This window comes from Cydia amplana, chromosome 21 (genome assembly GCF_948474715.1).
Source record: "Cydia amplana chromosome 21, ilCydAmpl1.1, whole genome shotgun sequence".
NCBI lineage: Eukaryota > Metazoa > Arthropoda > Insecta > Lepidoptera > Tortricidae > Cydia > Cydia amplana.
The window spans coordinates 8,518,684-8,545,808 of NC_086089.1; the positions used below are offsets into that span (position 1 = coordinate 8,518,684).

At 38.5% G+C, this 27,125-nt stretch overlaps 1 protein-coding gene across 1 annotated transcript; it reads right to left on the reverse strand.

The window, feature by feature from the left end:
• Window positions 1-85: 85 nt before the first annotated feature.
• LOC134657809 (glucose-6-phosphate isomerase) lies at window positions 86-27,004 on the reverse strand. Its single transcript, XM_063513376.1, has 12 exons — window positions 26,791-27,004; window positions 25,150-25,289; window positions 22,990-23,158; window positions 20,984-21,092; window positions 18,824-18,988; window positions 11,860-11,972; window positions 9,830-9,956; window positions 8,099-8,193; window positions 7,086-7,244; window positions 4,878-5,010; window positions 1,555-1,696; window positions 86-279 (listed from the first exon to the last, which is right to left on the reverse strand). The coding sequence occupies exons 1-12, from the start codon at window positions 26,919-26,921 to the stop codon at window positions 89-91; spliced, it is 1,674 nt and encodes a 557-aa protein (XP_063369446.1). The 5' UTR covers window positions 26,922-27,004; the 3' UTR covers window positions 86-88.
• Window positions 27,005-27,125: the final 121 nt, after the last annotated feature.

A 27,125-nucleotide genomic window follows, 5' to 3' on the forward strand; every position in this document is an offset into this window, starting at 1 on the left:
TTCGCTAAAGCAACTGGCCCTAAGAGCGCGTCAAGGTAATTTTGAACACATCGCCCGCTCAGCAACTTCTGTACAATTCTAAATACATCTAGGCGAAGTTCTGCTTCAAGAAGTTGATAAGCCCGTTGGTGGAAGCGTCATGTGACGTCACAGGCTTGGAGTCGGCCAGTTCTGGTTCAATGGCCTTGGCTAGTTGCTTGCCGAGCTCCACGCCCCACTGGTCAAAGGAGTTGATGTCCCAAATAACGCCTTGGGTGAAGATCTTGTGTTCGTACATGGCTGGAAGGTAGAAAATTAATGAGCGAGTCAATATCACCAGAGAATAAATAATAGTGCTAAGTACAGAAGACTCACTCTCTAACAAAACGCGTCTTACGATCAGCACAGATATGGCCGCTAGGTGGCGACAGCGCCACGCGCGGCTTATGGCTTTCCCCAAAATTGGGGCCGAACGGATGTACTTTTAGCTACCTGTAGCAAAGCGACGAAATCGCGGAGTGACACCCCTGATATCACGGACGTTTTGAACGCCTGATTTCTTTTACGGACTTACACCAAAAACTAGGAGGTGTAAAACACTCGAACTTTGCAGACAGTTATGCGGCATCATGGTAACCGTAACATATTTTTCACCACACCAGCTCGGAAACTTACTTTGCACTTCAAAAACTGATAGCAAAGTTGCATTTTATTCACATGTGAGGCAAAGTAATAAAATGCAAATTTTGAGTTGTTTTCTTATAATTTCTGGTAGAATTGACTTTTAAATGATGATTTTGGATGATAAATATTCAATAACATTAATTTGGATTTGATTTTGTTTGATATTTTACATTTAATATTTGCTTCGGGTTGGTGTGGTGAAAAATGTTGTTTCACTCGGGGGCAAATTTTGTTTAACCCTCGTGCTTTGAAACCCTCGCAACGCTCAAGATTTAATTTTTGGAATCTTTCGCTTGCTCGGGTATCAATATTATAGTCTGACCGGAAAGAGAAGAGTCGTGAAATGTATGGGCTCCCTTACGATCCACGACTCTTTTTCCGCACGAACTCTAGCACGAGCGGTTAAACAACAACTTTGCCCCCGAGTGAAACAAGTTACTTCTAACACAACAACTTATTTCTAAAGCTTATTATACCACACAAGACTACATGAATGATAAAACAACGTGGGATTAATTGTTATTCGAAATGATTATTTATTTATTAGGTGTATTTGATTAATGATGAAGAAATTGATATTCCGATGTATGTACTCCTTTTGCTTTTTTTTATTTATTTGACATTTAGATTTTATTCTAGAAACATTCTAGACTAGTATTATTTTATACAATTTTTTTCATGCTTGACGATCCTTTTGTGAAATTCTTAAAGTGTTAAATTTCATTTGTATAATAATCCAACATTATTATGGAATAATAACATCAATAAATTGCTCTGATAATTAGCTTAAGATAATATTTATGTTAACGATTCATAAGTGCTTGTTGCTAGGCCTACATGAATAAAGTATATTTAGAGTTTGAGTTTGAAGTAACTATTGCAAATACTTACCAATTAGGGCTCCTAGCACGAAGGGCGTGACTTTCTTCACGACGATGGAGTTGGTGGGCCGGTTGCCCTTGAACACTTTGTGGGGGAGAATCTTGGCCACCGCCTCTGGGGCCATGCCCGACTTCTCTAACTCTGCCTTAGCCTGTGAACAAGATCATTCATTTACGTCCAGTGCCTACTTACTTTGGTTTTATACACCGTGTTTTTATTAGGGTTCCGTAGCCAAATGGCAAAAAACGGAACCCTTATAGATTCGTCATGTCTGTCTGTCCGTCTGTCTGTCCGTCTGTCTGTCCGTCCGTATGTCACAGCCACTTTTCTCCGAAACTATAAGAACTATACTGTTGAAACTTGGTAAGTAGATGTATTCTGTGAACCGCATTAAGATTTTCACACAAAAATAGAAAAAAAACAATAAATTTTTGGGGTTCCCCATACTTCGAACTGAAACTCAAAAATTTTTTTTTCATCAAACCCATACGTGTGGGGTATCTATCGATAGGTCTTCAAAAATGATATTGAGGTTCCTAATATAATTTTTTTCTAAACTGAATAGTTTGCGCGAGAGACACTTCCAAAGTGGTAAAATGTGTCCCCCCCCCCCGTAACTTCTAAAATAAGAGAATGATAAAACTAAAAAAAATATATGATGTACATTACCATGTAAACTTCCACCGAAAATTGGTTTGAACGAGATCTAGTAAGTAGTTTTTTTTTTATACGTCATAAATCGCCTAAATACGGAACCCTTCATGGGCGAGTCCGACTCGCACTTGGCCGCTTTTTATTGAATTCCGTTAACTTCGGGGTATGGTTAAGTACGTTTAAGAGAACTAAACGGCATAAATATTAAAAAAAAAAAAATTTTTTTTGCTATTTTTACAAAAAAAAATTAAGTTTAAAAACTAATTAAATGTAGCATATAGCGTTGTTGTAACACGGGCTTTACATTTAACTCAACCAAACAATTGAAATCTGTGACATATCAATGTCATTTCGAACATCGATCGACCGAGATTGTACTTAAGTTTAGTAGCAAATGTATGAACTCATTCTAAACATTAATCAATATGTAAACCGGCCCTAAGGCAAGTGTACACGATTGTAGAGGCCTTATAGCAAAAAAATAAATTATTGATTATCTCCGAAATGGAGTTAATTAGAATATCGGTGTCTTTGAGAAAGTTACTTGATTTAAGCTCCGGAATGCACCCTTGAAATTAACGGAAATAAAAAAACACGGTGTATTTATATTTTCCAACCGATTTCGAAATAAGGAGATTCTTCTGATATTTTTATCACACTTGCTCTGTAAGCAGGTAATTCACATTCATTGCCACCCAGCCAAACAAGACATCCGCGCCAGACCACAAAAATTTCGTCATAATAAGCTATAAAGTCTCCCCACTGCCCGTGCGAAGCCGGGGCGGGTCGCTAGTATTAATATAAACTTAGATCAGTGTTTTTCAAAGTGTGGGTCGCACTTGTCCAAGGGAGTCGCGAAGTTCAGCTTTGAGAGAAACTTATGGAAAGCAATTTCATTTTTTAAACTTAAAAATAATCAAATTCTTTAAAATTTAAATTTAAAGTTAGAGGTCGTTAATGTACATAATAATAAAACAAATCATTTATTAGATAGGTAAACTGTATTTTAAAAGTAAAGGTTTAACTGTATTCAGTGTGAAGAATGAGTTTGTTTCATTCTGACTCTTAATTTGTCAAACCGCGGTTCCTGCCGCGACACACAGACGATTAATAGTACATTATTGTCGAGGTTCGGAAGTAGCTACTTGCAGGCTGAGGATTCGTTTTAAACGGACGACCTTGGGAGTCCGTTTAATTGAATCCGAAGCCAGCAAGTAGCCTTCCAGCCGAGTCATATATAGTGCTTTTCTCAAAAATGGTGCAAGAAATAGAAATATTTTACAGAACTTACAGAAGCAACGTTCTAATTTTCCATTAATTTTCACAGAAAAAAATACAACCATTAAAAAAATTAGCTTGCCGCCTTTAAAAAAAAAAGAAGTGTATTTTTCTGCTGAAACTACGCCAACCTATTTGAGACCCCTAAATAGTCGCGGTACCAACATTAAGCCTGTAACAGACTATCGCACCGCACCGCGACCTTGGAGCGTCGCACCTATAAGTGAGAGCGAGAAAGAGATATCTGTTTCTCGCTCTCACTTATGGGTGCGACGCTCCAAGGTCGCGGTGCGGTGCGATAGTCTGTTATAGGCTTTATAATAATAAGTGCTGATCATCTGTTTGGCTGTTTAAGGGACCTATGTCTTCATTTGATATGGCCATTTGAAGTTTTAAAAAGTTTGGACCTCGTTAAATAATGGAATTTGTATGCGACATTGCAGTCCCGAAATCGAGACTGCAATGTTTTTAACTTTTTAATTTTTTGAATGACCATAAACTACGCACTTCGCGACCTATTTTTTAACCGGTAACGTCGACTTTGCCGTCCATTTTTGAGAAAATCATTTTCCAAATTCAATCTATTTATTCCTATTTTGGTTTTGATATCGACCATTGATGAAAACGTCAGCTCGCATAAATATGAAGTAGCAAATGGGATCAAAACTTTAAGGGCTTTTTTTGCTGGATGGGAATATTCAGCCAAAACGCATATGTAACCGAGTGAATGATAGAAAGCTGCGTTCCAAACACTGGTCTGTGGTTACAAATTTGTTATAGGTACTAGATAGAAAAACGTAGAAACGGGGTTTGGGGGTCGCGAAAAAATTTTAGAGGTCATAAAGGGCCGTGACTAGAGATGCAACGGATAGTTGTTTGGCCGGATACCGGATATCCGGCCTTGGCTCTGGCCGAATATCCGGTATCCGGCCGCCGGATATTCGGCCGGCGGAACTATACCTATATTTTGAGTTTTGCAGGTGCGCGTCGTGCAGGTTTCGACATGTTTCGTAGTGAACGTTCGCGCGGACACATCGCTAGGATCGTAAGGAGTTTTATCATGTCATTAGGTTAGTAAGTTCGTTTATAGTTACAAGTGCGCGCGTGTATTTTTGTGTAAACAAATAAGTGTATTGAGTGACATTGGTTACGTATTCATTTCTATCTACTGTGTCGTTAGCATTATGACCGTGACTGTTTTTTAGTTTCTATTTTGTACCCCAAAATGTGTTAATTTTACTATCCGGTATCCGGCCGGATAGTAGGTCACTATCCGGTATCCGGCCGGATACTAAAATAACGGCCGGATAGGCCGGATACCGGATAGTAACCGGATATCCGGTGCATCTCTAGCCGTGACACCATAAAGTTTGAAAAACACTGACTTAGATGGTTAGTACCTCTTCCGCTGTCTTCCCCTTCATGAGCGCCTCGGTTTGGGCCAGGAAGTTGGCCAGCAAGATCTTGTGGTGCTGCCCGCCGGCGACCGGGTTGTGGGTCTGCGCCGGGGCGATGAAGTCGCACGGGATCAACCTAAAATATACAACGTTTATATATTCTGTTATTCATAAATCAGGGTAATATTGGGTCCTCTCTTAAGCGGACTCCAGACGGCGTGATCAAATCGACCGATTTGATCAGAGAAGAAATTGGCGTCGATCTCCAATTTAATCACCAATTTCAGTTTTATGGCGATATTGGAGCGTTCTAAATTAAAAAAGCGGCCAAGTGCGAGTCGGACTCGCCCATGAAGGGTTCCGTATTTAGGCGATTTATGACGTATTAAAAAAAACTACTTGCTAGATCTCGTTCAAACCAATTTTCGGTGGAAGTTTACATGGTAATGTACATCATATATTTTTTTTAGTTTTATCATTCTCTTATTTTAGAAGTTACAGGGGGGGGGACACACATTTTACCACTTTGGAAGTGTCTCTCGCGCAAACTATTCAGTTTAGAAAAAAATTATATTAGAAACCTCAATATCATTTTTGAAGACCTATCCATAGATACCCCACACGTATGGGTTTGATGAAAAAAAAAAATATTGAGTTTCAGTTCGAAGTATGGGGAACCCCAAAAATTTATTGTTTTTTTTCTATTTTTGTGTGAAAATCTTAATGCGGTTCACAGAATACATCTACTTACCAAGTTTCAACAGTATAGTTCTTATAGTTTCGGAGAAAAGTGGCTGTGACATACGGACGGACAGACAGACGGACAGACAGACAGACAGACAGACAGACATGACGAATCTATAAGGGTTCCGTTTTTTGCCATTGGCTACGGAACCCTAAAAAGTGCCCCCAAAGACGAATACTGGAGGCACAAATTGGTTGGCACAAGTTTCCACAGGTAGAGATCTATTATACCTGTGTAGTAGTTAACTTGTAGTAAATAGGAGTGCCGCAGGGTTCTATATTAGGTCAACTCTTATTTCCTAACTAACGCCTCAGGGTTGTTTACTAGGCCCATTCTTGTAACTTAGGTCCACTATTGTTATATTACCTAGTGCCTTGATGTATGAGCTGGTAAAACGCGTGCTGTCCATTTGTCCCCGGTTCCCCCCACACGATGGAGCCGGTGTAGTAGTTAACTTGTAGTAAATAGGAGTGCCGCAGGGTTCTATATTAGGTCAACTCTTATTTCCTACCTAACGCCTTATGACTCCCTCAGGGTTGTTTATTAGGCCCATTCTTGTATCGTAAGTCCACTATTGTTATATTACCTAGTGCCTTGATGTATGAGCTGGTAAAACGCGTGCTGTCCATTTGTCCCCGGTTCCCCCCACACGATGGGGCCAGTGTAGTAGTTAACTTGTAGTAAATAGGAGTGCCGCAGGGTTCTATATTAGGTCAACTCTTATTTCCTACCTAACGCCTTAGGACTCCCTCAGGGTTGTTTATTAGGCCCATTCTTGTATCTTAAGTCCACTATTGTTATATTACCTAGTGCCTTGATGTATGAGCTGGTAAAACGCGTGCTGTCCATTTGTCCCCGGTTCCCCCCACACGATGGGGCCAGTGTAGTAGTTAACTTGTAGTAAATAGGAGTGCCGCAGGGTTCTATATTAGGTCAACTCTTATTTCCTACCTAACGCCTTAGGACTCCCTCAGGGTTGTTTATTAGGCCCATTCTTGTATCTTAAGTCCACTATTGTTATATTACCTAGTGCCTTGATGTATGAGCTGGTAAAACGCGTGCTGTCCATTTGTCCCCGGTTCCCCCCACACGATGGGGCCAGTGTAGTAGTTAACTTGTAGTAAATAGGAGTGCCGCAGGGTTCTATATTAGGTCAACTCTTATTTCCTACCTAACGCCTTAGGACTCCCTCAGGGTTGTTTATTAGGCCCATTCTTGTATCTTAAGTCCACTATTGTTATATTACCTAGTGCCTTGATGTATGAGCTGGTAAAACGCGTGCTGTCCATTTGTCCCCGGTTCCCCCCACACGATGGGGCCAGTGTAGTAGTTAACTTGTAGTAAATAGGAGTGCCGCAGGGTTCTATATTAGGTCAACTCTTATTTCCTACCTAACGCCTTAGGACTCCCTCAGGGTTGTTTATTAGGCCCATTCTTGTATCTTAAGTCCACTATTGTTATATTACCTAGTGCCTTGATGTATGAGCTGGTAAAACGCGTGCTGTCCATTTGTCCCCGGTTCCCCCCACACGATGGGGCCAGTGGAGTAGTTGACTTGTTGTCCGCTCCGTGTTACGTATTTTCCGTTGCTCTCCATGTCGCCTTGTTGGAAGTAGGCCGCGAATCTAATGGAAAATAAGTTTGTTTTTTATTATAATTATATTTAAAAAAAAACCTAATGTAGTTAGTAATTCATTTAGTATATGATAGTACTTAGACATAAGTTTTAATTTTATTGTTATCATAAGTAAAAAATTTTTTTGTCACGATAATGTTTTGCAAAAAAAAATTTTATCTATCTATTATGAACATAGGCGATATTAGGTAAGGTCAGCCGAGGTAAATTCGTCTTTTAAAGAATTCTTCTAAACGGAACATTTTAGAACTTTTGCAACCCTCTCTGTTTGAAATGTGGTCACTGAAATTGAACTGTATGCATATGCACGTAGGTCTATGTTGCGCTGTGATATGTGACCGATTAATCGGTCTTTGGCGTTGAACCTACGGTGCGGATATATCGGTCATTGGCGTCCAAAAGGTTAATTAGTGTCGGTTGCACCAAACTGTTTGTCATCGTTAAAGAGTTCGCAAAATTTTGTTGTACCATAGAGAAATAAAGACAAGAGTGCTCACTCCATACATCAGTTCAGACTATTAATTTCAGTGTCTACATCTAGCCTCGAGTAGCGGAACTATCAGTACTGCTACTTGACAATAGATGTAGCACCGACCGGAAAGTCTTATCTCAACAGCATAAGACGGTGCTACATCTATCGTCAAGTAGCAGTACTGATAGTTCCGCTACTCGATGCTAGATGCTAATAATCTTTTTGGTACTAAAACTGGTGTATGGAGTGAGCACTCTGTATTTTTTTTTCTCTATGGTTGTACGGAAAGATTCATAGTAAACTGCGGGGCGCGCCGGGTGACGTTGATCATCTGTCAAGTACGGATGGTGCAACTGGCACTTGGTAAGTACCTGTGTAAATACTGGTCGTATGGCAGCAGGGCGTGGGTCTCGGCGCCGTGGAAGTTGCTGTACCATACACCCAGCAGCGCTAGGATTACGGGTGCCTGTACACAACATAACAGAAATCATACATTATCTGACGACTGCTCTGGCCCAGGGATGTTGCGAATATCCGCATCCGCAACCGCGGAACTTCCGCATTATTTTCAACATCCGCATAAAATTGATGCGGAGTTTAATGCGGATGTGGAACAGGTCGGTACAGGAACGTCTTAGCATCGGCGTAAGTGCTAGACTGCTAGGTAATTTTGTCATTAGCCAAAAAAAACTATTAGAAATGAGCAGTCAAGCGTGAGTGGGACTTAATGTACGGAACCCTTGGAACGCGAGTCCGACTCGCACTTGGCCGGGTTTTTGAAATAAAAATTATTAAAATGTAATATTTGACGTTTTTTTATGTACCTATCTTGACATCCGCGTCTTGGCGTCCGCGGATGTGAGCCTTTAAAAATCCGCATCCGCGGATGTTAAAAAAATCGGCATCCGCAACATCCCTGGTCTGGCCTAGTGAGTAGTGACCCTGCCTGTGAAGCCGATGGTCCTGGGTTCGAATCCCGGTAAGAGCATTTATTTGTGTGATGAGCACAGATATTTGTTCCTGAGTCATGCGTGTTTTCTATGTATAGAAGTATGTATTTATCTATAATATAAGCATAGAGAAAAAAATACATAGATTGCTCACTCCATACATCAGTTTTGATACCAAAAAGACTATTAATTTCAGTGTCTACATCTAGCATCGAGTAGCGGAACTATCAGTACTGCTACTTGACAATAAATGTAGTACCGACAGGAAAGTTGTATGTTCTTGAGCAAGACTTTCCGGTCGGTGCTACATCTATTGTCAAGTAGCAGTACTGATAGTTCCGCTACTCAATGCTAGATGTAGACACTGAAATTAATAGTCTTTTTGGTATCAAAACTGATGTATGGAGTGAGCACTCTTGTTTACTATATTTCTCTATGATATAAGTATGTATATAGTCGCTTAGCACCCATAGTACAAGCTTTGCTAAGTTTGGGGCTAGTTTGATCTGTGTAAGATGGCCGGATAGAAAATTACATGTGTATGCAAAATTTCAGCTCAATCGGGAACCGGTAAGTGCATCAAATTTAACTTGCAAGATTCCATTACATAGTTACATACAGGTCGACCTAATAAAAGCTTGTTAAAAATGAAAGAGAGTATTCAAGTAAATGTTAATTATTAATCGTTAGTAATGGCGGCAATATTTAAACTGCCAAAGAGGCATAGTTTTTTTAAATATTCTTTTTTTTTCTAGCTTTATAGGCCGCAAATATTTCAGCCTCGTAGTTGTAAGCAAGATTTGTGAATAATCGTTTTTTTAGGGTTCCGTACCCAAAGGGTAAAAAAAATTTACTAAGACTCCGCTGTCCGTCCGTCCGTCTGTCACCAGGCTGTATCTCACGAACCGTGATAGCTAGACAGTTGAAATTTTCACAGATAATGTATTTCTGTTGCCGCTATAACAACAAATACTAAAAACAGAATAAAATAAAGATTTAAGTGGGGCTCCCATACAACAAACGTGATTTTTGACCGAAGTTAAGCAACGTCGGGCGGGGTCAGTACTTGGATGGGTGACCGTTTTTTTGCTTGTTTTTGAACCCTCCGTGCGCGAGTCCGACTCGCACTTGGCCGGTTTTATTTAAACTTACATTCTTATCTAAAGGCGCGGTGCAGAAATGGTCGTCCATGTAGCTTGCTCCTTCCAGAAGTTTCTCGAAGTTGTCGTGGCCCACATAGAGGGAAATGGATAGACCGATCGCCGACCACAGTGAGTATCTGAATCATTAAAATTATACAGTTTATTGGGTGAATCAACTTTTTCCTGTTACTCGTTGCCATGGTTACGTTCTCCTGGGTCACTCTTTAAAACCTGATTTTTAGGCATTTAAATTCACCACGCGCTTTTCTGTGATACTTATAACCACTTTCCATTGAGGGTCGTCTACCAAGCCTGTCAGAAGAAGGTGGTGTACAATGTCTTCTAACAAACTATGCTACTAATGTCTCTTGGCTTACCGGACAGAATAACAACAAGAAATAGTTGATTCACCCTATTAACACATTCACTACCACACTATTTATTTTTCTATTGACCTGTTTATCATTTTAGTTTTCTATTGACCTGTTTTTCATTTTATTTTAATTTGACGATCATTATGAGATATCCGTGCTTAGCTAAGCCATATTGACATTGTTGTTTTTATATTTTTTTTATTTTATATTATTTGACATTGTTAATAATTTAGTTAATTAATCGATTGCTTATAATGGGTTTTAAATTGTGTATTGCTTGACATTTGTATAATTATAATCAATTGTTATTTTCCTACTTGACGATCATAATATAAATTCGTATAGATTAGTGTAAAATAATTTATATTGTAATTTTATATTATGAAATAAATAAATCTAAATCTACCAGACAAAAAACGGCGCACTACCCCAGAAACCGGTCGTCTATAGCTGCGTATAAAACAACCCGCCCAGCGGGTTGTCTTGTCCGGCATCTGAGCAAAGTTTACGAGCGCCCAACAGGTGGGTTCTTGGTAGTGAAAGTGTTAAATTGCACAACGGGACTTAATCGCGTATCTAAGTTTTAAGATTTACCTCAGACGTTTCGAGGACGGCGTTGTCCCCGTGGTCTCTGAGACTCCTTACTTTCTCCGACTCTTAATGTGTAAAAATCGTGAAAGTTTAAATCAGTGAAATTATACAATATTCTCTATAAATTGGTGCGGAAACATAATTTTTCTGAATGTCGATTTACAACAATGACTCGCTAAAAAAAATATTTTCGCCACACCAGCTGGTAAAGGCTCTCTTGATTGTTCTAAAACTGATAGCGAAGTTGCATTTTATTCACATGTGAGGCAAAGTAATCAGATGCGAATTTTGAGTTGTGATCTTATGTTTGCTGGTAGAATTGACTTTTAAATTATGATTTTGAATGATAAATATTTAATAAAATTGGATTTGATTTAATTTGATTTTGTTTGATATCTTACAGTTAATATTTTCTTCGGGGGGGGGGGGGGGATAAGGCAGCATTTTCATTGATAACTCAGAATTTTGAAATAAGTAAATTCAAACTATTAATTTCAATGAAGAATATCTGGGAGACCGAGCTTTGCTCGGAAAACATATTAAAACTCAAATATGCGCGTTTTGCCAGAGATAAGGCCCAAGATACACTTGCAAGTTTTACTTATAAAAAAAAAACAGTCAGACCTTGAGTCCATACACTTACAACTAACTAACTACAAACTAAATTTAACTTAAAAACAAAGTTTTGTACGGAACACTAATAATATGAGCTAGACTATAAATAGTGTTTGACAGGAGCCAGGTTATGTAAGTAGGGACACAGCTATACTACAGAATGAGAGATGAATATCGTTATCTCATTCTATCAAATAGCTCTGTCCCTACTTACGTAAGTGAAACTTACAAGTGTATCTCAGGCCTAAGTGTAAGGCCTGAGTGGACGCTCGCTCGGCGGGGCGTGCAGCGTGGCTGTGGGCTCACGCGTGATGTGAGCAGCGTGCACTAAGGCCGCTCCTATACGCTTGCATTTGTTTAACATGCACGCCGCGCGCCCCGCCCCGCTGCACGCCCAACTCGAGCGTCCACTCAGGCCTTACACTTAGACTAGCTAGATCGATTCTTCGATTTTGCTTACCTGCCTCCGACCCAGTCCCAGAATCCGAACATGTTTTTAGGGTCAATGCCGAAGGCGGTCACTTTCTCGCCGTTCGTGGACAGGGCCACGAAGTGCTTGGCGACCGCTGACGGCTGTGGACAGATTACTTATGTTTTAGGGGACTCTAAGGTTAGCTGGAAGAGATCCCTTATAGGGGTAAGTTCGCCTTTGTACCTAAATTTATGTGAATTTCATGTGAACCTGTTGCGGTACAATAAAGTAAAACCTTTATTAAACTACAAGATGTAACAAAATAGAACGCAGAACAATGATACAATACATAATAAATCCCAACTAAATTGATAACTAACTTAAAATTACAAAATCACAAAAATCAAAAGTGATTTACTACTACTACTACATACTTTTGCACAAAACTGTAGGTACCGTCAATCAGGGTAAACAGGGATGACTGGGGGGAATAGGGACAAAACTCAAAATGTGATTTACCTGACGATAAATAAAACTCAGAATGTGATTAACCTGACAATAAATAAAACTCAAAATGTGATTTACCTGACGATAAATAAAACTCAGAATGTGATTAACCTGACAATAAATAAAACTCAGAATGTGATTTACCTGACAATAAAAAACTCAGAATGTGATTTACCTGACAATAATAAAACTCAAAACGTGATTTACCTGACAATAAATAAAACTCAGAATATGATTTACCTGACAATAAATAATAGTCTGAATGTGATTTACCTGATAATTTCATTAAAAAAATACCCACACAAATTTTATCGATTGAAAATAATAGTAGATTTTATATGATACAATTTGTGTGCGTAGCTATTAAGAAATTCTCAAATATAAATCACTTTTAAAGTTTTGTCCTTATTCACCCCGTGACGGTATGGGAGGATTTATTGTGTTAACTGAATTACTGCAAGAGGTGTATGTAGATACACAAACACATTAGCAGGTGTGATATGGACATGAGCAGCCCTAGTAGCACGGTCGCATTTTTATCGTTTATCACCATGCCTGTCACGTTCTAACAAGTATGTAAGTGCGAAAGTGACGGGCATAGTGATAGTCGATAAAAATGGAACCGTGCTGAGCCGGTTCGAAATTATCCAGCAGATAATCGGCTAGATGACAAATTTTCATTTATGGTATCAATCAATCAGGTTTGTTTTTATTAGGATCAAATGTCTCTACGGGACCCATTGCATTAAAGCAGCGGTCGGCAACCTGCGAAGTCAAAGTCCAACAGTCGTACTTCACTCGCGAAACGCCCCGAACAAAACGCTATATGAACGTGACGTCAAGGTCACTGAGATCGCATCTTGAAGTATGAACAAAACAAGAAAATTGCATTTATGTCGGTGAAATATTGCGTTTATGTATATAGTTGTGATACAATCTTTTTTTGGATAAAATGTGAGGAATCGAATGGTATCCTTACTTATTTTGTTTTCGAAAGTTAAAATAAAACTTTGAAACTTTCAGGTGCTGTAATTTTGTATTATTTGCATATATTTTTTTAATATCCACATTATTGTGATAAATTGCTCGTTTGCTATCTATTTTACTAGATTTTGTTAAAAAATTCAACATGTGTCATCATCCCTATTATAGTCTTTGATAATTATTGCGATAAGTAGTAGTTACATAAAGGTATAGGGGTCAAAAATAGGTATTAGATGTTAGTGAGTTTTTAAATTATCTCTCAATTTCGCTGAACCTTGAAAGGGCAAGTCAGGTAAACTTGGGTTAATCAACTTTTTCTTGTCACACGTTGCTATGGTTACGGTCTCCTGAGCCACTCTTAAAATTCTAAGTTTTTCGTTTTTAAATGAACCAAACTTGCATTCCATAATGGGACATCTACTGAGCATGTTAGTAGAACATGCTACAGCAGTTCTAACAATCTATGCTACTATTGGACAGAATATACAGAATAGACAGGACAAGAAATAGTTGATTAAGAATAAGAATAATTTATTTATAATATAATCTTTAATAGAAAAAAACCGACTTCTCTAACTACTAGCCTAACCCACTTAACGGTGCTTATACTTTATTTGGTAATATGTATACATTTTATGGTAATCATAGTGGTTGATTTAATTTAGGTATCATAGTGGTTTTCCGGGTCAAGGTTTGGGTCTGGGTCCGAGTCCGAGTACGGGTCCGAGTCCGGAGTCCGGGGCCCAATCCAAGTCAAAATCGAAATTGAAAATCACAAAACGTGTACTATGCGTCGTTTAGGAGTTCTGTTCTGATCATCATCAGCAGTTCCACTTCATCAAATGCCACAGTTTTTAATGTAAATGCTTGATTTTCTGATGAAAATATATAAAATTCTATACGGATGCCTTTAATATTTGAGAAGTTCCCTCGATTCCTCATGGATACCATGTTCAGGATTTGAGATTGACATAAATGTGCCTAAAAACCTAACTTGCTTAACAAACATAACGAAAAGGACAAATCGCCAAATGCGAGCTATGCGTCGTTGAAGAGTTCCGTTATGATCATCATCAGCAGTTCCACTTCATCAAATGCGACAGTTTTTAATGAAAATGCTCGATTTTCTGATGAAAATACAAAAATCTCTATACGCATGCCTTTAAGATTGGAGGAGTTCCCTCGATTCCTCGTGGATCCCATCATCAGAACTCGAGCTTGACAAAATTGTGGCTTAAAAACTTAACTTGCTCAACAAACATAACGAAGAGGACAAATCGCCAAACGTGAACTATGCGTCGTTGAAGAGTTCTGTTCTGATCATCATCAGCAGTTCCACTTCATCAAATGTCACTTTTTTTTAATGTATATGCTTGATTTGTTGATGAAAATACAAAAATCTCTATACGCATGCCTTTAAGATTTGAGGAGTTCCCTCGATTCCTCATGGATCCCATCATCAGCACTCGAGCTTGACAAAAATGTAGCTTAAAAACTTAACTTGCTTAACGAACATAACGAAGAGGACAAATCGTCAGACGTGTGCTATGCGTCGTTGAAGAGTTCCGTTCTGATCATCATCAGCAGTTCCACTTCATCAAATGTCACTTTTTTGAATGTATATGCTTGATTTGTTGATAAAAATACAAAAATCACTACATGTGTGCTTTTAAGATTTGAGGAGTTCCCTCGATTCCTCATGGATCCCATCATCAGAACTGGGTTTTGACAAAAACGGGACCAATCTGTATGCATATACATACAATCAAAAAAATAATTTTCAAAATCGGTCCAGTAATGACGGAGATATGGAGTAACAAACATAAAAAAAAAAAAAAAATTAAAAAAAAAAAACGACTTCTATGCGGCCCGGTGAAAGAATATTGTAGATGGTGCGCTATGTAGAAAAGGAAGCATTTCGTGTCTGTAAGGCTCGCAGTTCTAACCTAACCTAACCCACTTTTGTTCGGTTCTGTGAGGATAGCAGTTCAAACCTAACCTAACCCACTTAACGGCGCATGCGGTGCGGTGTACGGGGATTTGAGCGGGAGGGGTTTGGCCTCATCATACTTTATACCTACATTTTATGGTAGGTAATCATAGTGGTTTATTTAGTTTAGGTATCATAGTGGTTTTCCTGGTCAAGGTCCGGGTCTGTGTCCGAGTCCGGGTCCGAGTCCGGGTCTAGTCCAGGTCTGAGTCCGAATCCGAGTCCAGGTCCGGGTCCGGGTCCGAACCGGATCCGGGTACGAGTCCGGATCTGGATCCGAGTCCGGGTCCCAGTCCAAGTCAAAATCGAAATTCGAAATCACCAAACATGTACTATGCGTCGTTGAAGAGTTCTGTTCTGATCATCATCAGCAGTTCCAGTTCATCAAATGCGACAGTTTTTAATGTTAATGCTTTATTTTATGATGAAAATACAGAAAATTCTATACGTGTGCCTTTAAGATTTGAGGAGTTCCCTCGATTTCTCATGGATCCCATGTTCAGAACTTGAGCTTGACATAAATATGGCTTAAAAACCTAACTTGCTTAACAAACATAACGAAAAGAAAAAATCGCCAAACGCGAGCTATGCGTCGTTAAAGAGTTTCGTTCTGGTCATCATCAGCAGTACACTTCCTCAAATGTTACTTTTTAAATGTATATGCTTGATTTGTTGATTAAAACACAACAATCACTATATGTATGCCTTTAAGATTTGAGGAGTTCCCTCGATTCCCTATGGATCTCATCATCAGAACTCGAGCTTGACAGAAATGTGGCTTAAAAACTAAACTTGCTTAACAAACATAACGAAGAGGACAAATCGCCAAACGTGAACTATGGGTCGTTGAAGAGTTCTGTTCTGATCATCATCAGCAGTTCCACTTCATCAAATGCGACAGTTTTTAATAAAAATGCTTGATTTTCTGATGAAAATACAAAAATCTCTATACGCACACCTTTAAGATTTGAGGAGTTCCCTCGATTCCTCATGGATCCCATCATCAGAACTCGAGCTTGACAAAAATGTGGCTTAAAAACTTAACTTGCTTAACAAACATAACGAAGAGGACAAATCGCCAAACATGAACTATGCGTCGTTGAAGAGTTCTGTTCTGATCATCATCAGCAGTTCCACTTCATCAAATGTCACGTTTCTGAATGTATATGCTTGATTTGTTGATAAAAACACAAAAATCACTATATGTATGCCTTTAAGATTTGAGGAGTTCCCTCGATTCCTCATGGATCCCATCATCAGAACTGGGTTTTGACAAAAACGGGACCAATCTGTATGCATATACTTACAATCAAAAAAAAAAGTTTCAAAATCGGTCCAGCAATGACGGAGATATGGAGTAACAAACATAAAAAAAAATAAAAAAATAAAAAAATAAAAATAATAAAAATAAAAAAAACATACAACCGAATTGATAACCTCCTCCTTTTAGATTTGGAAGTCGGTTAAAAAAAACATACAATCGAATTGATAACCTCCTCCTTTTAGATTTGGAAGTCGGTTAAAAATAGGTATGCAATCACAAAGGTATCCGGTAAGCCCCAAACTAGGCTGAGCCTGTATCTTGGGGCTTACAAAAGAGTAGGCAACATACGGTAACTAAACCTACGAGGGTGAATCAAAAAGTCCTTAGAAATAGGGTCAAAAACAAACGAATATCATTTTTATTTTTTTTTTCTTTTCAACATAATTTCCTTCTTGTTCTATACATTTATTATACCGTTTTTCAAGTTCTTTTAATCCATCATAAAAAAACGATTTTTCTTGAGCCTCAAAAACCTCCTCTACGGCACCCATGACCGCGTTGTTGTCGTCAAATTTAGTTCCGCGAATGTGCTCCTTTAGTTTCGGAAACAAGTGGAAATCACTAGGAGCTAAGTCTGGCGAGTAGGGCGGATGATCAAAGATCTCAAAACCAGCTTGGCGGATTGCAGTGAGAGCCATTTGTGATCGATGAGCCGGAGCATTATCATGGTGAAAAAGCACTCCCGCACTCAATATTCCTCGACGATTTTCTTTGACTGCTTGACGCACTTTTGGTATCAAATCGGTGTAATAGGCACCTGTAATGGTTTTTCCTTTAGGCAGATAATCAATAAAAAGGATTCCTTCTGCATCCCAGAAAACTGAGGCCATAACTTTACCTGCTGTCGGAAATACTCTAAATTTCTTTATTGGAGGGGAGGATGGCCGTTTCCAGGACATGCTTTGCTTTTTTGTTTCAGGGTCAAAATGGTGAACCCATGTTTCGTCCATTGTTACGAAACGACGATAAAAAGTGTCCGGATCATGCAAGATTTTCTTTAGATTCCGCTTCGAAATTTCTAAACGCAAGTCTTTGTTAGCCTGCGTTAACATTCGCGGAACCCATCTTGCTGACACTTTTTTAAAACCCAAAACATCGGTTAGTATTGAATGTACGGTACCAAACGAAATCTTTAGAGTCTCTGCTATGTATTTAATTGTTAGTCGCCGGTCGTCCAAAACCATTTTCTCAATTTTTTCAACGGTTTTTGCGTTAACTGAGGTAGATGGCCGGCCGGAGCGGGGGTCGTCTTCGCAGCTAGATCTGCCTCTTTTAAACTCGGCAACCCAGAAAGCGACGGTGGAATAGGGTACAGCACTAGTGCCTACGGTTTGCTGAATATCCAAAAAAATTTCCTTGGTAGTAATTTTTTTCATACACAAGTACTTTATCACGGCACGTAACTCATTTTTTTCCATAATGGGACGTTTTAGTCGACTTATTTCGCAAAATATTGATTTACCATGTAACGACGGGAACAATTCGAATGAAACCAACTGTCAAATATTACGTTATAATGACAGTTCAAAATAAAAAAAAAACTTCATTTAAAAACTTTTTATAAACAGCCAGTTCTAAGGACTTTTTGATTCACCCTCGTAATTAAAATTATGTGTGAGAGAGGGTGATAAGGTGTATGTATGTATGTATGTATGTATGTATATACTTTATTGCACATAGAAATAAAAACACGAGAAACATAGTTACAGAGTAAATTAAATACAACAAAGGCGAACTTATCCCTGTATGGGATCTCTTCCAGTTAACCTTTGAGGAAACGAATAAAACAAAACAGAAGTAACGACAGGACAGGACACAGGAGTAATAGGTGTATGCTTTTAGGGTGTGTATATGTTTGTGTGTGTGTGTGTGTGTGTGTGTGTGCGTGTGTGTGCGTGTGTGTGTGTGTGTGCGTGTGTGTGTGTGTGTGCGTGTGTGTGTGTGTGTGTGAAAGACCCACTTACGCACTGACAATCCAACCTCTAGACTGAGCTTAGGCCAATTCTTTCATGAAACCGATGCTGCCAAAAATACGGGGGTGCGGGGGGACGAGGTGAGCGAATCCCGTGCCGTGATTGGTCCGTTCAAAGACACGGACCAATCACGGCACGGGATTGACTCGAAGATGGAGTAACGCTACCGTATGTGTGGCAGAGGGGGTAGCGCGACTATGCTATGTCTAGAGGTTGGATTGTCTGTGCACTTACGTCTTTGGCAGCTTCGAGGAACCAGTTCTTGGCGGAGGTGGCGTTGGTGATGGTCTCCTGCGTGGTGAAAGTCTTGGAGGCCACGATGAATAGCGCCGTCTCAGGGTCCAGGCGCTTCAGCACCTCGGCCAGGTGAGTACCGTCGATGTTGGATACGAAGTGGACCTGTTGGGAATGTTCAAATAATACAATAGGGTATTTATACTGGATCAACCAAATCTTGTCAGTAGTAAAAGGCGGCAAATTTGAAAAATCGCGGGTTAGCAACACTGTGTTCGAATAATTCCAAAATCGCGTGTCATCTATGTGTTATCTGTGGAATGTGGATAGTGAATGACAGTCATCATCTTATTGTTTACATTCTAAATCGTTTCTATTTCAAGAGAAATTTCTGCTGTCACCATTAAATACCAAGATTATGCATGACCTCAAGCAAAGCTAAGGTGCCTGCAATGTACAATCATGCTCGTTGACGGTAAACATTACTAAAATTTGAGGTTATGATAATTCACTCGAACTGACGTATGAAGGGCGGAAAAATAAACACGTTTTGGTTCGGTGTACATTGCTGCTTTTCTTAGCGCAATTCTGCTCTTTGAGTGTTACATGGTGTTACCCTACTTTAATTTGCAGTACATTGCTACTGACAAGATTTGCTTGACGCACTATAACTACTAGTCAAATCAGTTTCTTTTTTTCAAAACAAATACTATATAGTTAGGCTCTGGACCTCCCAACATTTTAGTTTAGGTACTAACGTAGTAATTTAAGTCTAGTCAGGCGTGGCTCACTCCGCGATTTCGTCGCTTTGCTACAGGTAGCTAAAAGTACATCCGTTCCGCCCCAATTTTGGGGAAAGCCATAAGCCGCGCGTGGCGCTGTCGCCACCTAGCGGCCATATCTGTGCTGATCGTAACAGACGCGTTTTGTTAGAGAGTGAGTCTTCTGTACTTAGTACTATTGTTTATTCTGTGGTCTAGTTGTAAGTTTGTAACTAATACTATATGGACTCAATCGTCCGAAATAAATGATTATTTTTTTATTTTTTTTTAAACGATTTTGCTATTATGGAATTTATATAAAACACTGGCATGTGACGTCACAATCAAATTACCTACTCTTTATAGTTTGATACGGGTTTTAAAATAGAAATTGTGGCTAAAAATAACTGCTGTCTACGTTTCTCTATTAATATTCTGGTGCTTTATTTCATGCATGGTGTAAAATAATTTATTTTTTCTCAAAAATGGACGGCAAAGTCGACGTTGCCGGTAAAAAAATAGGTCGCGAAGTGCGTAGTTTATGGTCAATCAAAAAATTAAAAAGTTAAAAACATTGCAGTCTCGATTTCGGGACTGCAATGTCGCATACAAATTTCATTATTTAACGAGTTCCAAACTTTTTAAAACTTTAAATGGCCATATCAAATCAAGGCATAGGTCCCTTAAACAGCCAAACAGATGATCAGCACTTATATTATTATTATTATAAAGCCTATAACAGACTATCGCACCGCACCGCGACCTTGGAGCGTCGCACCCATAAGTGAGAGCGAGAAACAGATATCTCTTTCTCCCTCTCACTTATGGGTGAAACAGATATCTCTTTCTCGCTCTCACTTATGGGTGCGACGCTCCAAGGTCGCGGTGCGGTGCGATAGTCTGTTACAGGCTTAATGTTGGTACCGCGACTATTTAGGTGTCTCAAATAGGTTGGCGTATTTTCAGCAGAAAAATACACTTCTTTTTTTTTTTAAGGCGGCAAGCAAATTTTTTTAATGGTTGTATTTTTTTCTGTGAAAATTAGAACGTTGCTTCTGTAAATTCTGTAAAATATTTCTATTTCTTGCACCATTTTTGAGAAAAGCACTATATATGACTCGGCTGGAAGGCTACTTGCTGGCTTCGGATTCAATTAAACGGACTCCCAAGGTCGTCCGTTTAAAACGAATCCTCAGCCTGCAAGTAGCTACTTCCGAACCTCGACAATAATGTACTATAAATGCAGTATAATACCCTATATAATTACGAGTATGTTGTATTTTATAAATATTTAATACAGTCAAATACCCTATTGAGAAGCGAGCGGTGACAACAACACACCGGTGTTAATGAAATTCATGAAAATACAAACAAACACTAAACAATACAGACTACTAACCTTAAGATGGTTGGCGTAAGGCTTCAGGGCTTCGGTGACCATGAGGGGGCCGAGGTCCGAGCCGCCAATGCCAATGTTGACCACGTCGGTGATCGCCTTGCCAGTGTACCTATTATACAACAAATTTTTCACACCTATTCAGAAAAGACCTTTTTCTTCCCTGCTAGGAGGGATCAGTGGCACTTTTCCTCCCTGCTAGGAGGGAGCAAAGTAACACTTTTCTGTTCTAGCACACTATTTTTAAATTTTTTTTGCACATTATTTTTTTAGCTTAAATAATCTGTTTAAGCATCAGATTGTGTCAACACGTCAACACTAACATTTTTTTATTTTCCTCATAGTTGATGTGAAAAGCAGTAGGTATGTGTCACACGGTATCAAAATTATTTCGTCTTGGGCGTTAACACTTGAATCCCTCATTACGCTCAGGATTCTACTTTAGAATCCATCGCTTCATTCAGGATTCAATGTACGCCCTTGACGGAAATATATCATTTTGATCCCTTGTAACACAAACTACTATTTCATTTCTCATGCTCTGAAAGAGGGTCATTGTTGTTCTAAAAGGTGTGCAGAAAATGATACGTTTCTGCACTAGAGCATTTTAAGTTCCAAGTACGATTATTTTTTATGATAAACAATTGAAATTTGGGTTTAAATGGATTTGTTATACAACTTCCATTCTGATATTTAACCATTCCATAAATAACGATACTTTTGTCTTAATTGTTAATTGAAAGTACCCTCAAGAATTACTATAAAAATGTACTCTTAGTCATGTAAAAAAAAAAACATGTATTTTACTTTCTTCGTATTCGAAATGAAAAGTAAAGTGTTTAACTCGGGTGAAAGGCATCATTTCAGCCTCGGACTATTGGCTACTAAACTATCTCGGCAGAAAGCGGTTTTTTTATTTGCGTTTTCGAAGTTGGCTCAATAGTAAAAGTTGTTCAGTATGACCTACATATTCACCCCTCAGAGTACGAGTATGGTCACACACGTCATACATAACATTACACTGCGTATGTGCCAAGACCGCATTGGTACGTGTGGAGTGACATCGGCGCCGTCAACTAAAATGGGTCGAGTCTGTTATGACACTTAGGGCTCATTTAGACGGTGCGAGAACTCGCATGCGAGTTTTATTACATTGCGTCATTTGATATGTCGGCTGAATTGTTGTAGCCTCAATAGTCCGCAATGTAACTAAAATCGTATACGAGTTCGCGCGCCGTCTAAATGAGCATTTAGAGCCAATACAGATGGTAGCATAATTATAGTTTTGACATTTTTCATTTATGGTATCAATCGATCGGGTTTGTTTTTAGGATCAAATGTCTATATGGGACCCATTGCATTAAAGCAATACAAAAGTCAGAAATGATAGTCAAAGTCCGACAGTCGTACTTCACTCGCGAAACGCTCCTAAGAAATTGATATGTGAACGTGACGTCAAGGTCACTGAGATCCCATCTTGAAGTATGGACAAAACAAGAAAATTGCATTTTTGTCGGTGAAATATTGCGTTTATGTATATAGTTGCCATACAATCTTTTTTTGGATAAAATGTAAGGAATCGAATGGTATCCGTACTTATTTCATTTTTGGAAGTTAAAGAAAAACTTAAATTTTGAAACTTTCAGGTGCTGTAATTTTGTATTTTTTTCATAATTTCTTTTAATAGCCACATTATTGTGATAAATTGCTCATTTGCTATCTATATTACTAGATTTTGTTATAAAATTCAATATGTGTCATCATCCCAATAATGCATTGTCACCCGACTTACATATGTATGCAAATTTTCAGCTTCATCGGAAGTGGATCAAATTTAACTTTCAAGATTTGATTACAGACAGACAACAGGACAGGTGAAACTAAATAAAAGCTTGTAAAACGCCCCTTACGGTCACGTGATCGCCTTACGCTGTCTCCAGTTTATCATTTTTTCCCCACCTCAAAAAGTGCCCAGCGCCGCTAAAGAAGTTTTCACTTCAAAAACTTACCCCTTCCATTGTCCACTGACGACTTGTCCGGAGAAGTCCTTCATATGCGCCAGCACCGCGTTGACGTCCGCCGTGACGTCAGCCCCGTCGACCAGGATGGGCCTGTTCTTGCGGTTGCGGAGCGCGACGTGAAGCACGGCGCGGTTTTCGGTGAAGTTGATCTTTTCACCTGATAATAAGAATCTATAGTTCGTTTTTTTAGCATTAGAAATAAGGTAAACAATCTTGACATGTCTTTTTATTGAAAAACACGTTTTAAAAATAAATAATGGCAAATATGTAACAATTATGAATCTAATACGATCATTTATATTCTTCTGCTTTCATAAGTAATAGTTACTAATTTTTAAAAAGCGTTTTTCTATTAAAAGACATGTCAAGATCGCTTACCTTCTTTCTAATGCTAAAAAAAACGGAGTATAGGCATAGAGAAATATAGTAAGACAAGAGTGCTCACTCCATACATTAATTCAGACTATTAATTTCAGTGTCTACATCTAGCATCGAGTAGCGGAACTATCAGTACTGCTACTTGACAATAGATGTAGCACCGACCGGAAAGTCTTATCTCAACAGCATAAGACTTTCCGGTCGGTGCTACATCTATTGTCAAGTAGCAGTACTGATAGTTCCGCTACTCGATGCTAGATGCTATTTAAATAGTCTTTTTGGTACTAAAACTGATGTATGGATGGAGTGAGCACTCTATGTATTTTTTTCTCTATGGTATAGGTAACGTCTAAATTTGTCAACCATAAAATTAGCTGGAATGAAGCTTGTTTGAATGAAGAATTAAATTTTAATATATCACTGCCTGAAATAAAAGCTTTTTATTATTTATTTTATTTATTATTGAAGTGAAAACTTCTTTAGCGGCGCTGTGCACGTTTTGAGGTGGGGAAAAAATGTTAAACTCACGAGAGATGACGTGACCGTAAGACGGACACGTGACCAAGGGGCCGATTTTTGAATTTCGATCGCTCGATTTCGTCACTCGGAAATCGGTGGAAAACGGCGAAATGCTAATTTTTGAAATACGAGCGATCGAAATTTGGAATCTATTGGTATTGACCACTCGATTTCAATTCTATTAGTAGAATTTAAATGCCTAGTAGTGGAGATATTATTTAACGAAATACACGAAATCGAGTGGTCGAAATTCAAAAATCGGCCCCCTGATCGAAAAACTGTTACATGTAATTGAGTTTTTCTTTATTGATTTAAATGCCATCTAGTGAGTTTTGCTCTAACTGGTATTAATATAACTCGAGTACTTACAGTGATGTGCTTAGGGGTTTCAAGTAATGCGACGAAATAACGCTAGATGGCGTTAACCTCAATTATACATAGTGCATTTTGCACAAGTCATTGAGTTTTCACTTCTGCCGGCACTCCCTATTTTTTTGTGTAACCCGTTGTTTTTTTTTTCGGACCCGTTGTCACGTGAGCGCGACCAAGCGCGACGCAAGTGGTTAAATTACGTTAATTGGTTTGATTTCCGTTTTTTTTTTAGCTTAAAGTTTTAATAGACCGAGCGTTAGCGAAGGTCTTTGTTTCAGCTTGGGCAAAAATGCTTTCGTATATCGGGTTTTTCTCCTTTGTATGTCGCATTTTTCAACCGATTCTCGTTAAATTTTGAACGTTGTGAGCAGATACGGTAGTTAGATAGAATTTTTCTGTTGTTTCGTTTTTTTGGAAAAGTCTAAAATTGCGGAAATTGGCATATATAGAGGACTTAGGCTCCAGTATGGTATATGGCGCTCAAGACCATTATAAGTTCGATTTGATAATGAATTAATAACTCAATGTAGTACCTATTTTATTTTTTAAGCTTATCGCGAGGTATACAGCTCAAAGAGCTACTAGTATTATAAATTTAACATGTGTTTCTGCTGATGAATCTATTTTAACAAAGGTGTTGTCTGTCAAGATAGCTCTGATTTCTTTGGTGAAAAATTATTAGGTTTTTGTTACATTAATCTGTAGTTACGAGTACCTACACCCAGTTACCATTTTCAGGGTACTTACTCATAAGTAAATAAAAATACAAAAACACACCAACTGGTAAGTGGGTTAACCAAGATGACAGTGGCTGTCATAAAAACCAGTAAGGCTCCTTTAGGATATAACGAGGATAAGACTGTATGATGAATAGTGTACCTGCAAACATGGCATCTCGAGCCTTCTCCACGCCGCGGGTGCGGGCCAGGTTCAGGAGGAGTGCCATGACAGCGTTGTCCACTCGGTTCTTGGAGTAGTCGAGCAGGATCTCCCCATCATTGGGCGTGGGCAGGCGGAGACTGGTAATAATCATATGTTCATTATTATCATGATTCTAGTACCTATAACTGGATCAGGCATAGAAATGACCGAACGGGATAGTCTTATAGTCTTATTGAGTAGGAGTAGCAACGAAAGTGCTATTATTGTTTGTCCTTGTCACAATCTCACAATTTTTTATTTCCCACTGTAATTTAGTATGTATTATGGTGGACAACAAATAAATTCGACCAATCATAGTGTCCAATTGCGTATGTTTTGTCCCTTGCGGACGCACGAGTATAGCATATCTATAGGATCCTACCATCTATGATTATTATGTAGCTTAAGCCCTCATTCCCACGGGCGCTTTTACAACGTGCGTTAAAAAAGCGTTTGAATGATACAAATGGATACATGTGTATTTATTCACATGACAGCGGTGGCGCTTTTTATCAAGCGTTGTTGGATTTTTGACTTTTAGCCTTGGTCATTAAATCGAATTTAGAGTGCGGACAGATTCAAGCGCTTTTTTAACGCGCGTTGAAAAAGCTCTCGTGCGAATGGGGGCTTTCTCATCAATTAACCATACATGTGTGGTGTCAAATGTATACCATTACCATAGTAATTATGTTAACTACTGTAGAATTTGGTTTTGGTTCTATGGCGCCATCATTTTTTTTACCCATTTACCAAAATTCCTAGATCGCAACAGAATATTGAAATGCCTGAATTTCATAATACCCAATATTGTCCTTGTTTAGTGTTTACCACAATGAAATAAAACTATGTAAATGTATACAGATATAATAAGATTGAAATATTCCCTCAAAGTATAAATTCCATTAAATTATTTATTAAATTTATATTCCACTCAATAAAAAAACAATTATGAATGATGTGACTGTGATTTATATTGTTGTATAAATAAACATCAATTTTTATTTGGCTATATTTTTAAGTCACAATGTTATATATTTTAATTTTATTCACTGAGAAGTACAACAGTTTACAGTAAATAATAATATATAAAAAACATGAGAACTTATACTTATATACTGTGTAACTTTATTTGATGTTAATAAGCGCATTGTAATTATGCCTACTTGAATAAACTATCTTTTTATCTTTTATAAACTTAAAACCTAATTACATATTAACATTTACGTTCATAACAGTTTTCTCTGAAATTAATACCTAATAGCATGTAATAGAATGGACCTCATTGAGTCCAGTACAAAGTACATTGCACCATGTTTAGGCATTTTACCAATTCAGTTTCATTGAGGGCAACGAAGGTCAATTTTGAGTTACAAAAAGCTTGTCATTGACTTGAAAGCTATGACCTTCGAAGTTTAACTTATATCTAAAGGTGTATAAGAATATAGCTTTTCTAATTGCCGTTATACAACTTCACATAAGTATGAAGCTTAAACGAGAGGATGTTCGAAAAACAAATATTTGTAAGAGACATTTAGGGCAAATCATAAATGAGTCCTTACCTAACTTTTTAAAATAAATAACATCATACCGTGATCTTACCTGAATTTTTCAAACCGCTGTGGGTCTTGTTGGAATAGCTGTTGAATGTTAATTTTCTCATGGTTCAGGCAGTAAAAACTTTGTAGAGTTTGATACGCAGGGTCATCCTTGAGACTGATTTTCGGTTCCATGGTGGCGAGGGAAAGTACACGAGCGGTCAGAGAGCGGCGCGACCGAAACTGTCCTATCAGTGATAACGAAAGTCGTGTTGACATGTCAATGACGTATGAAGGTTAATCGCGTTTCGTTGCTGCTATTCCATTGCTATTTTCAATGCAAAGAAAATATGTTTTCCTCGAAATGTGCTATTCAATGGCTATTCAGCATAGCTGACT